The sequence below is a fragment of the Myodes glareolus genome, chromosome 19, assembly GCF_982192425.1.
Source record: "Myodes glareolus chromosome 19, mMyoGla1.1, whole genome shotgun sequence".
NCBI lineage: Eukaryota > Metazoa > Chordata > Mammalia > Rodentia > Cricetidae > Myodes > Myodes glareolus.
Window position 1 is genome coordinate 2,891,318 of NC_142044.1, and position 13,964 is coordinate 2,905,281.

General features: G+C 43.7%; 1 protein-coding gene across 7 annotated transcripts in view; it reads right to left on the reverse strand.

Annotated features, from left to right (window-relative positions):
* The window catches only part of Rgs22 (regulator of G protein signaling 22), a 98,771-nt gene that overhangs the window by 41,527 nt on the left and 43,280 nt on the right, over positions 1-13,964 (reverse strand). For 6 of the 7 annotated variants that reach the window (XM_048457327.3, XM_085679110.2, XM_048457328.3 and 3 more), the window contains exons 13-14: positions 12,139-12,264; positions 11,289-11,390 (exon numbers count right to left, since the gene is read on the reverse strand). In XM_048457327.3, coding sequence (XP_048313284.3) covers positions 11,289-11,390; positions 12,139-12,264 — 228 coding nt within the window. The remainder of the gene's footprint in view (positions 1-11,288; positions 11,391-12,138; positions 12,265-13,964) is intronic. The other variant, XM_048457326.3, reaches the window with a different exon arrangement.

Below are 13,964 nucleotides of genomic sequence, written 5' to 3' on the forward strand. Positions count from 1 at the left end.
GACTGCACCAAGAGAGGACAGCGTGATGACAACCACACTGAGAATTCCTGGCCGCGGCTCAGCGGCTCAGCCCTTCCTAACGAGGATGCAGAGCAAAAGAACTTCAGAAAATGCCAGTAAGCTATCGGAGGGATGCTTAGCTTGGACCAGTTTGGACAGAATGAAAAATCAGAACATGGTAGGAAAGCCAGAACTACAACCCATAAACTCAAGGGACAGAATGGATGAAAGTTGTAAAACATCTTGAGCAAAACTGGTTAATCAGTCAAGTACACTATGGAATAAAATAGACAAATAGCTAAGAAAACTTCCACCAGCCAAAGGCAATCTGAATTTCCCAAAGATTTTATCACCTCAATTTTTTATTAAAAAAAAAACAAAAGCAGTATGTATTTAAGGGAGATATGTAACTTCTAAAAATAAATATAAAAATCAATGAGCAATAATTCAATAAGAACATAATCATAGCTACTTTCTTGGTTTAAAAAAAAAAAGACCGACAAAAAGTTTGTCCTGTGGGGATGCCCATCCATCCTAGCAAAACTGATACACGGGCTGATACAGGACAACAGATCAGCAAGGGATATGATGGGAAAGGCAGGTGTCACGCGGGCTGCACTGACAACAGACGCTGCACCTCGGAAAGCAACAACAGACCCTGCACCCCGGAAAGCAACAACAGACCCTGCACCCCGGAAAGCAACAACAGACACTGCACCTCGGAGAGCAAACATCTGTGCTGCAGGCTACCTGCCCACTGAAGAGCAGACTCTCACTCACTGAGTGCCCTCCAGCCAATGTGTCAGGCAGAGTAGCAGACATCTCAGGATGGTTGGTAGGGGACACAGTCAAGGTCTGCTTCTGTGACACTTTCAGGGATTTGCTTTCTTAGATGCAAGCACCCACAGTATGAAGGCAGCCAGGGAGACCATTCATTCTGTCTCTAGACAACCACTCAGTTATTTTGAATTAGTTTGCATGGTCTATGTTTCAAATGGACATTTAAAAGTTACTGGACCAAGAGAATAGGAGTGGAGGCGATGTCACCATTGTCCCATCAGCTCTTGGGATCAGACTTGGAGTACACATGTGGTGTCCCGAAGGCCAGAATGGGGATGGAAGGTGGGTGGTGGGATATGAGGGATCTCTGTGAGACAGGGAGCTGGTTGCTGTCCATGTCCACCCTGAATTCACTTCACTAGCAAAAATGAATGTAACACAAGAACCCTGCTGACTCTGCTCAGTGATTCACAGTGCCCAGGAATCAAGCCTGGCTGCTACTCGGGATACCATCTCTGTAACAAAAGCAAATCGTGTAGCAAAGCTTGAGAGTAATTGCCCAGCACTCAAGAAGCTAGCAATCAAGACCTGGAAACTTACATCAAGCTCTAAGGCAGCCCATGACTTGACACACTCGCTCACACCCACCCTCACGCCTGCCCTTGTCCTTACACCTTTGAGGCACTGCTGCTGTGTAAAGCAATGAGCGCTGTTGGCGCACCTGGAAATGCATGCCTGCCCCGAGGAGCACTTAGCTCACAGCACTTGAGTGGAAACGTCAGGACCACCCTGAAGTGTCTAAGCCCTGTAAACACCGAGAGGAGTTGAACAATTACGGTAATGGATGGTGGTGGGCAAAGGAGACTCATCTTGCACATGGCCCCTCTTACGTCACCTTTTTTTTTTTTCCAAATGAGTCTGTGGTAACAACATCCAAGGTTTGGATAAAACTAAAGTTAGCTCACATGTTACTGAAAAATGTTGTCAGGATAATATAACTTCAGAGGAAAAGGTCTGCCTGGTCCTTTTCTCCGATTGTTCTACGTCTTTCCGAAAACTGGAGAAGGCACGTGGGGCCTAGGGTCCAGCAGCAGGGTGTCTTTTGTTCACCCATGACTCAAATCATGGCCTAGGTGAAAGTAGGCATTTGTGGGCATACAAGTAAAAGTTGCTAGGCTAAGAATGGTGCGTGCTAGCACAGACACTGAGAAGAACAATTAATAAATGGGACCTCTTGAAACTGAGAAGCTTCTGTAAAGCAAAGGACATGGTCAACAAGACAAAACGACGGCCTACAGATTGGGAAAAGATCTTTTCAAACCCACATCAGACAGAAGTCTGATCTCCAAAATATACAAAGAACTCAAGAAATTGGTCATCAAAAGGAAAAATAATCCAATAAAAAAACGGAGTACAGACCTAAACAGAGAACTCTGAACAGAGGAATCTAAAATGGCTGAAAGACACTTAAGGAAATGTTCAACATCCTTAGTCATCAGAGAAATGCAAATCAAAACAACTCTGAGATTCCATCTTACACCTACAAGAATGGCCAAGATCAAAAAACACTGATGACAACTTATGCTGGAGAGGTCGTGGGGAAAGAGAACACTCCTGCATTGCTAGTGGGAGTGCAAGCTGGTGCAGCCCCTTTGGATGTCAGTGTGGCATTTTCTCAGAAAATTAGGAAACAACCTTCCTCAAGACCCAGTAATACCACCTTTGGGTATATATCCAAAGGATGCTCAATCATGCCACAAGAACATGTGCTCAACTATGTTCATAACAGCATTGTTTGTCATAGCTAGAACCTGGAAACAACCTAAATACCCCTCGACTGAAGAATGGATAAGGAAAATGTGGTACATTTACACAACAGAGTACTACACAGAAAAAAAAAAGCATCTTGAAATTTGCAGGCAAATGGATGGAGCTAGAAAACATCATTTTGAGTGAGGTAACCCAGACCCAGAAAGACAATTATCACATGTACTCACTCATAAGTGGTTTTTAAACATAAAGCAAAGAAAACCAGCCTGCAAATCATAATCCCAGAAAACCCAGACAACAATGAGGACTCTAAGAGAGACTTACACAGATCTAATCTACATGGGAAGTAGAAAAAGACAAGATCTCCTGAGTAAATTGGGAGCATGGGGACCTCAGAGGAGGACTGAAGGGGAGGGGAGAGGCAGGAAGACGAGCAGGAAAAAAATGTAGAGTTCAATAAAAATCAATAAAATAAGAATGGTGTGTGCAAATTGCTGGTATAACTTCTATTTATTTTGTCTTGGTCACCTGTTGCTCTGGTTGTAGAGTGGGAGCAGCAGCAACAGGGATAAACACGTGGTCACTTGGAGAATTCCCAGGCAGGTCACCCTGTGCAATCCAGTGTGGCCACTGGACCCACACACTCTCATATTACTGTAAAGGCAATGAGGAAGGATGGACGTAAACCATGTCTGCATGGGTGTATGAACAAACTCTGCACTGTGTTACAGCTACAATTTCCTAAGATCGCCAATGCATGTGTGTAGGTCTCATGACATTTATCAACTCAGCTTTTGTGTTTCCTTTCATGAATGTTGAAAACACCAAAATGGGTGGCAATACAGCTTAGGGAGATGGCTGTCAGCAAAATGCTTATCACAGTACTTTGAATACCTGAGTTTAGTCCCCAGTATCTACTGTGACTGCACAGTATCCCTAATTCTAGTGCTGGGGCAGCAGTCAGATCCTGGGTACTAACCAGGGGTCATCCAGTGAGAGGCCCTGTCTCAAAAGAAGGTAGAAAGAGATGGAGGAAGACACACATCAGCCTTGTCCTCTCCCTCAAAGCTGATGACAGTGTTCTGAATTCCCTGGTCCTGTGAACTGTTTACTGGGCCTCTGGAGGGACATCCCTGCAGGACTGTGTGGAACAGGAGCAGGTCAGTCTCTTGCCACGGCATTGGGTCGGAGAGTGCTGTCACGTCAGTGGACGAAGGGAAATGTCCGGGGTGGGACTTCCAATTATCAAGACAGAACCTCGTTATGGTTGGAAGGATCAGAAAGATCTCAAATTTAGTCCAAAGCTGTTAATATGAACAAAATGGAAAAGAACCAATTTTATGTGTAAGGGGTTGTCATCAAAAGAAAGATTTATTTTGTGTTAAATAAGACTAAAAGGAAAGACGTTTTTTGGCTTAAAAAGTAGAGAAAATGAAATAGGTCCCTCATTTCTAGTGTATTTCAAAAGATTTATTTTAAAAATTATTAAAATATTTAAAACTCACCAACTGTTATTTACCAGTAAAGGAAGAGAACATTTCCTGTCCCCCATGACTCCGCTGTATCTGTTTTGTTTCCAACACAACTGGATTAAGTCAGCAGCTCTCGCCCTCCTGAGAGAGTCAGCATCTCCAAGGACACTGCTCTCATTGTGTTCAGAGGACCCAGAGTAGAAAACACTCTTTTTATTTTTTAAAGATTATAATAATATAAATACATCATCCCCTTTTCTCTCTCCAAACTCTCCCATATGGACAGATATTCTTGCTCTTTCAAATCCATGGTCTCTTCATTTTAATTGTTGTTAAATATAGCTATGTATGTGTACATACATATATATTCTTAATTGCACAGCTACGCCCTACTCAGTCTGTATAATGCTACGCGTATGTCTGTTTCAGGGATGACTGCTTAGAACTGGATAACCCATTTATGTTTCCTTCCCTGGGGAGGATTGCTTTTCCTGCTCTTCACATTCTTCACGCTCCTGTAGTTCTTTGTGTAGGGCTGAGGTCTGGTGGGCTCTCCTACTTTGGAATGCACATTGTTACTGTCCTTGTTCAGCTCATGTTTGTGAGACTTTATGGGTGTGGCTTCTGATGTTCCTAGGAGACCCAGTCTCACAGGAAATTCTCTGAGAGATTCAGTAGTGTGTAGTTCTGGTTGGTCTAGCTTCATTCATATTGTAGTCTGACCCAGAACAAGTCGTAACAGTGGCTAAGGTGGTGGCTAAGGTGGCGGCAGTGGCTAAGGTGGTGGCAGTGGCTAAGACAGTAGTGGCTAAGCAAACAGCCCTTGACTTAAGAGCTGTGTTTCTTCTATTTTCTCAAATTACTGCAACTGCAAGTTGTTGTTTCCTTCCCTGTTATCCAAACAATTAACAGAACCTTAATTAAATATTGGCCCTGAGAACAGCAAGGCTAATTTCTTCTCCAGGTTGCTCTGGACTGCAACCTGGCCAAACGTTTTCACACGCATTGTCTGGTAGTCCCTGGAAAGTCCACATCGGGTGTAAGAACTTTTGTACAGAGAAGAAAGAAAAGAACAGCAGAGGCCCTGACCTCATGGCTGGACGTGGGCAACTCTCCTGGGAAGCCTGCAGCACCCTGGCCCTCAGTGTGGGGCAGCTATCCTTCCTCGAGCTTCTTTCTCAAGCTCTGACACCTGTGCTTAACTCGCTATTAAAAACCTTGCCTGGAATGGTGCTCATGCCATTAATCCAGGTGGATCTCTGTGAGGTTGAGGCCAGCCTCGTATATACATCGATTCTAGGCCAGCTAAGGCTACATAGTGAGACACTGTCTCAAAAACAACACAAAAAGACCTTTCCTAATAGAGTCCAACCTTCCTTCAAAAACAAGCACTGAGCTTCGTTTTGCTCCCTTGCTGTGTGACCTGGCCCAGCAAGTGCTTGCCGTGGCTGAGTTCCATTCTCAGAACACGCAGTGGAAGGGAAGAACTGGCTCCTGGAAGCTGTCCTTTGACTGCCTCACAAGCACGCTGTGCCACGTGTATGCCTTTGTACGTGCGCACAAACACACACACATACACACACACACACACACAGAATAATAAATCATAATAAAATTAAAAAATGAAAATGATACAAGTAAAAACATCTCATATGCTTACTATGGGTTATATATAAAGTAAATGTAAAGCAGAAATATATATATTTGAATTTAATGTTAAAATACATTTCAATGTATGTAAATAATATAATTTGCACTCCACATCTCACTTTGTGTACAACCATTCAAAACTTGTGTGTAGAAGTATCAACATGACTTGCACTTCATGGCATCTCAGCTTTGTCCCCATGTCCTGTGGTTCTGGGTTTGCACTGTCCCATTTTCCACTGACGCTAAATGCCAGGTTTTCTAGGGACCCCTTCACTCTGCCCTGGAGACGTTCTCCCCTGCGATTTCGGCCACATCTTTAGACAGGTAATTGTTATATTTTCACCCAGCATTTCTCGATACTGTGTGGAGGAGGCTTTTCAAGTCCTCTGGCTGCCAACATCCCAGAAAAAAGATCTCAGAAGGATAGGTCAACCATTTTCTTTTGTGATAGCCACAACAAGCACCACATATACAATATTCTTTCTACCTTCTGAGCCTAGGAAACAAAACATAAGCACCTGTCTTCGCTTCACAGTTGCCTTTCCTGAGAATTTGTTACTGTTTCCCTGTATGAGCCTGGATTTGTTACTGTTTCCCCTGTGCGAGCCTGGATTTGTTACTGTTTCCCTGTGCGAGCCTGGATTTGTTACTGTTTCCCCTGTGCGAGCCTGGATTTGTTACTGTTTCCCCTGCATGAGCCTGGATTTGTTACTATTTCCCCTGTGCGAAGCCTGGATTTGTTACTGTTTCCCTGTGCGAGCCTGGATTTGTTACTATTTCCCCTGTGCGAGCCTGGATTTGTTACTGTTTCCCCTGCATGAGCCTGGTTTTTCAGTTTACACTCTGTCTATTTTCACATTTCTCTAGGATAAGAAATTAGCATTTAAAATGTGCCCAGCTGAAGAATGACATAAAAAACCCACTAAAGAGCTTATAATTCAAAACTACTAAACATACAAAGAAAGAATTCACTATGTCAGCAAAACTAAAAATTAGTTCTTCCAAGAACTACAAATCATGGAATTATTGAATACTGTGGCAGCCAGCCTCTAGGGTGGCGCCTATAAACAGTGACTCTTGATAGCCGTGCTTTCTCCTCTCTCTCTCTCTCTCTCTCTCTCTTTCCTCTTGCTTTTTTGAGAGAGGGTCCCATTATGTAGCTCTGATTGTTCTAGACCCCCCTCTGTAGACCATTCTGGTCTTGAACTCACAGAGCTCCACCTACCTCTGCCTCACAGAGCTGGGTTAAAGGCGTGCGCCACCATACCAGGCTGTCATGCCTTTTCTTGATTTCTACGCCAGGTATGGAAACAATGTGTGACTTGCTTCTAACCAATAGCACACAGCAATAGAGTGATTTGTGTGCAAAGACAAGTACACAATTATATTATGTGAAAAGGTAACACCCACCTTGCTAAGGAGCTCTCCTCTGGGGGAATGGACACATGAGCTGTCACATTGTGCATAATCATATACAGAGAGCCACGTGGTGCAGCTCCAAGTATGGCTTCCAGTTCACAGTCAGCAAACACTCTCAGCAAAGTGACTTGCTGGGAACTGAATGTTACTAACAACCACATGAACATTAAAGCAGACCCTTCCCCAGCTGGTTCCATGGTGGAAATTGCCCAGTCCTTATCTCAGAAGACCCAGCACTGTGGTGCCCTGAATCCTGGCCCACAGAAACTGATAGAACAAATGTGTATTGTTCTGAGCCACAAAGTTTGTGATAAAACTGTCACGCAGGAATAAGTAGCCCAGCTAAAGACACAAGCTCTCAGTGATTCAGAGCACAATTTTAAAGAAATTTAAAAATGTAGGGAGCAGAAAAAAATACCAGTAAAAATTATAAAACACAAATATAATGTTTAAGAATAAAAAATCGTAGCTGGGCACGGTACCACCAGTCTTTAATTCCAGGCAGAGGTGGACACATCTCTAAGAGTTCCAGGCTGATCTACATAGTAAGTTCCAGGCCAGCTAAGACTACATAGTGAGACCCTGTCTCAAAAAACAAACAAAAAAACAGAAACAAAAAACCAAACAAACAAAAACAAAAAACCAAACAAACAAAAAAATAAAGCTTTATGACTAGGAGACATAACTAAACCCAATGGGTGGGTTGCTTAGCAAAACGAAAACAGCATGTATTACAAAGCACCAGCAGGTTCAGACAGGGAATCCAGGACATGGCAGAATGCACAGGTATAAGCACTGGAAGAAGTACCAGCTGGGGATTGCCCAGAACTGACTGAGAGTGTGATTCCTGAGAGTCGAGAAGCAGTTGGCAGTTGGAGCCTAAGAAAGGGTGTGGCAGTAAGCACACCATGGTGAAACCCAGATCTGCAAAGTTAGAGGGACGGTCGGAAGGCACTGAGGACAGGCATCCTACACAGACCCAAATCTGTAAAGTCAGAGGGATGGTCTGAAGGCGCTGAGGACAGGCATCCTGCACGGACAGCAGCGACTGGACACTAGCATCCTCACAACACTGAGAGTAAACAGTCCATGGTCCAGAAGAAGGAGGCAGTCAGTGGAGATGAAAGGGATAGGCAGTAACGGGTGGATATGATCAAATACACGATAGGCACGTGTGGAAAGGTCTCAGTACAAACAGCAAAACCACCAAGTCCTTAAGTCTACACTGAACTACGTCATCAGAATAAAATGGACATTTTCAGGCAAATGAAATCTTTTATTTTTTTAAAACTGCCTTCTTTCCCTTTCTACAAACTTAGTTTCTATTTATTTATTATAGTGCTGCAGATTGAACCCAGGGTCTCACACATGCCAGGCAAGCACTTGCCAAGGAGCCAGATTCCAAGCTGTGTTTCTTATTTTCCTGAATCGTATGTATGTTGGTGCGCATGTACTGGAACATCATCTAAGACTGAAGCTACGTGAGGAGGTTTTCAGTGCTTGTGAGAAAACTCTAAGGAATCAAGAGTCTGACAGCCTCAGTTTCTTAAAAACATGGAATTGGCCTTGGATTATGCTTTGGTGCCCCTCCCTGCTATAGCAGATAGGAGTGATTTTAATTCAAAGTATTCATTAAAACCGGCTATTGTTTTTAGTTTATATGCCTCTATGGAAAAACATGTTTTTGCTGCATGCAGCTTGTCTACCACATGTGACTTGTCCCTGTGACTGTCCTCTTTACTCAGGTGACTCCTCTTAGCCCTCAGAGTGCAAACTGTCTGATGCTCAGAATAAAGCTGGCAATTACATGGGACTTTAGTCTGCCTCACTATTGGCTCCACTCTCCCAGGTTCCGGCTCCTCTAGAATGATAAACATGCATGTATGTTTATTTATAAGCATATCTAATATGAATCTATCATATATATTTGCTATATTTAAAAATATCTATGCTTATGCTAGAGAGGGTGGTAGATTCTAAATGCAGCTTTAATTGAAGTATACATTTTCTTGGAAAGATTTCAGGACACAGTCACAGGAGACAGCAGCGTTCTGTGGTCAGTCGTCTTGCTAAAACAAACAGGCAAAGTGAATCAAAGCACAGAATCCAGCTGTGTGGCCCTCTAGAGGCAGGGATTGTACCTATACAATGCCAAGGCCATTCATTTCTATTGAAGTCGTGTAGAGGTGACCTCAAGGCAAGCCCCCAAACTTTAGGGCTCACGAGTCATGTTAAATCCTTGTTACTGACTTTCCCCTTTCTATCTACTACTATTCCTATACTACTACTTGGGAGAATAAAACTATGTATACAGAAAACCACGTGGGTCCTTTGGCACCAACTCCTAGTCTCTTAGTGGGTAGCAGCTTGGTGGACACGTGAAAATGATACAAAATCAAGTTCGTGGCACATTCACCATGCAGTGGCAGATAAATGATAATTCCCTATGTTATAGATCCAAAGATCTATATTATAAATGAAACCTTGAAGAAAGCCACACAGTGTGTCTATTGTCATTAAATGAGTAATAGTTCATACTGTAAAAAGAATGGATGATACAGTAATATCATAGACAATTCCTGTCTAGAGGAATGAAAACTTTGCATAATAAAACCCAAACTAGTTGAAATAGTTCTTACTCTTACCAAGAATAAAAAAGTAAATCAAGTATAGTACAAGATTAAATGCATTTTTAAAAAAAAATCACATGAATTCTCTCCTTTAATTTCTCCCTGTTCAATCCAATAGGTGAGTGCTCTACCCTGGCCTGCTCCTCCCATTCCTGCCTTAACTCCCAAAAGCAAAGCTTGGGGGAACCCTTCTAGGTCTTGGCAGTCCCCAAATAGAGTAATCCATTTCTAAATAACCCAGACTGCCCAGTTTCTGAACCAGGCAGAGTTAACTGAAGAGGAGCATTGCTAAGAGCCAGGAAGTCTACGAAGCCACAGAACCTCCTTCTTCAAATGTCTACGAAACCTGGCTGATAACACTGCGCAGCTGAGGACTTTTTGGAGGAGGACTCTGCGTAGTGAAAACATTATAAAAAGAACAGATGGTGCTGCAGCCGACGGGGGCAATGGGTTAGGGGAGGAGGGTAAACAGTGTGTTACAGGTAAAGGATTAACAAGCAGAACTGTGTGGTCTCAGAAAATGGCACTGGTAAATTAGAGATTCATTTCATGATTTCCTGGAGACATCTGGGCTATGTCGGCACTGCAGGTCTTATTCTCACGGCAAGAAGTACAAAGCTGTCACTGAGCCACAAAGCAAAGTCACCCATGCTGGAGTTGAGGGAGGGGGATGGAAGCAACCAGACATCCAGCAGTGCACTCTGGTGTCCTGAGCAAGACTATAAAATAATAAATAATATGATGACACTAACTCCCTGAAGAGCATCTGGGGGGAGGATTCTCTGGGCTGGGTTATTTGGGGTTACAAGAACCATCAAGAGATGAACAGAGAAGGGGTCCACAGTTGTCTAATCTTGGAAACCTTGCTCCATAAAAGATCTGAAGAACCTAAGAATAAAATCTCAAAAAGTCAGCTCGAGTCATAATTCTGTCCTCCTCCCCACCTCCTGACCCTGCCCCCCTGCAAGAGGCTACTCTCTCTGTCCCCATTTGCAGAGGATCTTCTGTTCTTCTGGTTTTTTGTTGTTGTTATTTCTGCCCTATTTTGCTTCAGGGTGGTCTTGAAAGGCTCTCTCCTCCGCCCTCAGAGCGTCTGTCTCATATGGCGTGTAGATGGAAGCCCAGACGCCGGCGTGGGGCCCCGCACACGCACAGCGAGGTGCCAGCAGCCTGGCACATCCGACAGCTGACATCTGCAGGAGGCTGGGGAGGCCTAGTCAGAACCCTGACTCCTGGTCACTGCGGTGATCCACTGCACATCCGCTCTTGGTGTTCTCAGTTCCCACAGGCAAACCACAAAGGTATGTGCCGAGGGGAAAAAGACGAGGCCTTCTTTATTGGAAGAACAAATAGTTGGCAGGAAAAGAAAACAAAGCAAACCAAATAAAACAGATAAAATGGGAGACTCATAAATCAGATTATAAAACAACACTCTGCCTACTTTTAAATGGAGCCCTTCTGGGGCAGTGATTCCTGTAACCCAGCTCTCTCTAGCCTGGGGCAGGACACAGTGTTTATTTTCCTGCGTCCACACAGGTTTGCGGGAGCAGAGTTAACTGCTACTTACTTGGGCTTGCTTGCACACTTTGAAAGGCTGAAGTGTGTCTTGGTAGAACAGCTGATGATAAGCCTGTAGGTCAAACCAAAAGTACACACTGTGCTTCCACAGCTGCAAGGGAGAAGCACAGAAATCAGCACCGACTCTCAGCAAGGCCCTCAGAGCTCGCACTCCACATGTGTGTATGAGTGCTTAGGTCCCTGCTGCGGCCACAAATCATGTGTCCATGGCAATATGCAGGATATTTACTGCTGTTGTCGGTCGGACACTGTGTTTTTGCATGTAACCCTCCCATAGAGTTGGTCACTAAAATAGTGAATGTTTGAAAATAGTGATGAACACGGAAATTGCGAGCATTCTAGTTGGCAGCTAAAGAGCTTGAAGTATACAGCATGTGGGTAAATGCGCATCCCAGAAGAGCCCGAGAGTGACCACTAGGCCTGCCAGTCATGTTCGTCTGGGGCATACAAATAGCGATTTTTAAAACATTTCTGGAAACCATTTTACCTTGATTCAGTATGATTTATGGTTGCTAGGGTGATTAAAAATCAAGTATTAATAAATTAAATATGGCATAGTAAATTGAGATTAAATCATATAATTAACTATAGTTTGTAATGTATGTCAGTATTTATCTGCATTTCACTTTTCTTTGTAATTTTAGCAGGGGGTTAAACCAAAGAGAGTTACAATTCAGTTGAATGGTTGAAGATTTAATCGATATCAAGTGTGGATTTAAATCTATCAGATGGGAATTTGAAAATCAGACATATTTATAAGAACACCAAGTCATTTCAATGCCACTTATTTTTAGATCAAGCAAAATAATAAATCCAGATTTTAAATCATCATTTTCTACCTCGTTCCCTGAACCTTCGCAGAATTTAGTGAAGAAGAATCCAGCTCTGTTTTCCACATATAAAGACTGTAGCAAGTTCTCCATGTCAAACCCTCCTAAAGCTCCAGCGTCGGAGGCAGTTTTAACCTAGATAATGAAACAGAAGTTCGTTAGCACCAAACGCAACGCGCTCCTTCATGGCCCTATACAAGAGGGTTTCATAAATTCTCCTGGATTACCATTTTATGTTTGTAACCCATCTGTAATTAAAGCAATGTGCTTGCATCTGACTGTCATGGAAGATTCATTTATGAAACTCAGTTATGGCAGGAGAATCCACTCTGTTATAAGCCACTGTGATCCCAAGCCCAATATGAGTGTAGCTCCCTGACCTCAGTGACGTTCATGTTTCGGGCGCAGTGGCTCCGTTGGGGAGCCTTTCAAGTCTCCCTTGGTGGCCTGTTACCTACATACTCACTGCTATTTTAGCCTTGAGGTGCTGCTATTCCAGCTACGTGTTGGTTATAAAAAGAGCCATCTCCAAGGCTTCTCTCACTGCTGCTCATTAACGGGGCAGAGAGGGGGCTCTTTGGACAGTCTCACCCCGACAGGTCGTGGCCTTCAGAGTGGAAATGGCAATGGAGGTTCTCATAAAACTCTGCTGTTTATGGTTTCTCTGCCAACAGCTTTAGCAACCCTAATACCATCCCCGAGACACAGAGAGCTGGCTCTGTCTCGAGCACGTGAGTGACTCCAGAGTATGACCAGGGAGGGACCGTTCATGGAAACTCATTTATTTTATGGGATGCAGACTTCTCTATGCTCCCCAAGCAAACACGATGGCAGCGGGTTCAAGCGAGCACTCTGCTCTGTTCATCTCCTGATAAGGGTTCCCAGGGGGCATGAGATCTTCCTCTAAATTTTCACGTAATGCACCTGCTTTGGACGCTTCCTGTCAGGGTAGCTGTACTCTGGAAACCCTTCTGTGCTAGTTTGAATGTAACTGGCACCCATAAGCTCATAGGCAATGGCACCATTAGGAGGTGTAGCTTTGGTGGAGTAAGTGTGGCTTTGTTGAAGGAAATGTGGCACTGTGGAGGTGGGCTCTGAGGTCTCATATATGCTCCAGCCACATCAGGTGTAATGGCACTGGCCCAGCGAGCAGCTTCAGCCCCGTGGTTCTGACTTGAGAGTCAAGTACAAAAGGTGTCAGAGAACTTTCCTCTGAGATTAAGGGAAGCTGATGAGGCCAGACACTTGTCAGGAGCGTCCTTGAATGGAGGCCTAGAGAGACCATTATGTGAAACTGTGAAATTGAAGCCTTGGGGACCCAAGATGTTGGAGATGCCAGAGCTGTAAAATATCTGCTGAGAAAAGCTGCTAACAGGGAGAGGAACCAACCCAAGAGAAAGAAGTGTGTTTCAGTCAACAAAGCTGAAGGAGCTGGAGTCTGAAGAGCATTTTGACAGCAGACATGAAAGTGCAGAGTTTAGAGTTTGCCCAGCTGGTTTTCTGTCTTGCTTTGGTCCAGTATTTCCTCACTCTGCTCCCTTCCCTACGTTTTAGAATGGTAATATATATCCTGTGCCGTTATATGTTGGAAGTTTGTGATCTGTTTTTTATTTTTATTTTACAGGGGATTACAGTTAAGAGATTGCATGAATCTCAGAAGAGACTTTAAACTTTGGACTTTAAAACATTGTTGAGACTGTGATAGACTATGGGACTTTTGAAGTTGGACTAAGAGAATTTTGCATTATGATATTATTACAAGCTTATGAGTGACAAGAAGTGGTATGTGGCAGTTTGAATATAACTGACTCTGATAAGTTCACAGGGTGTGGCAC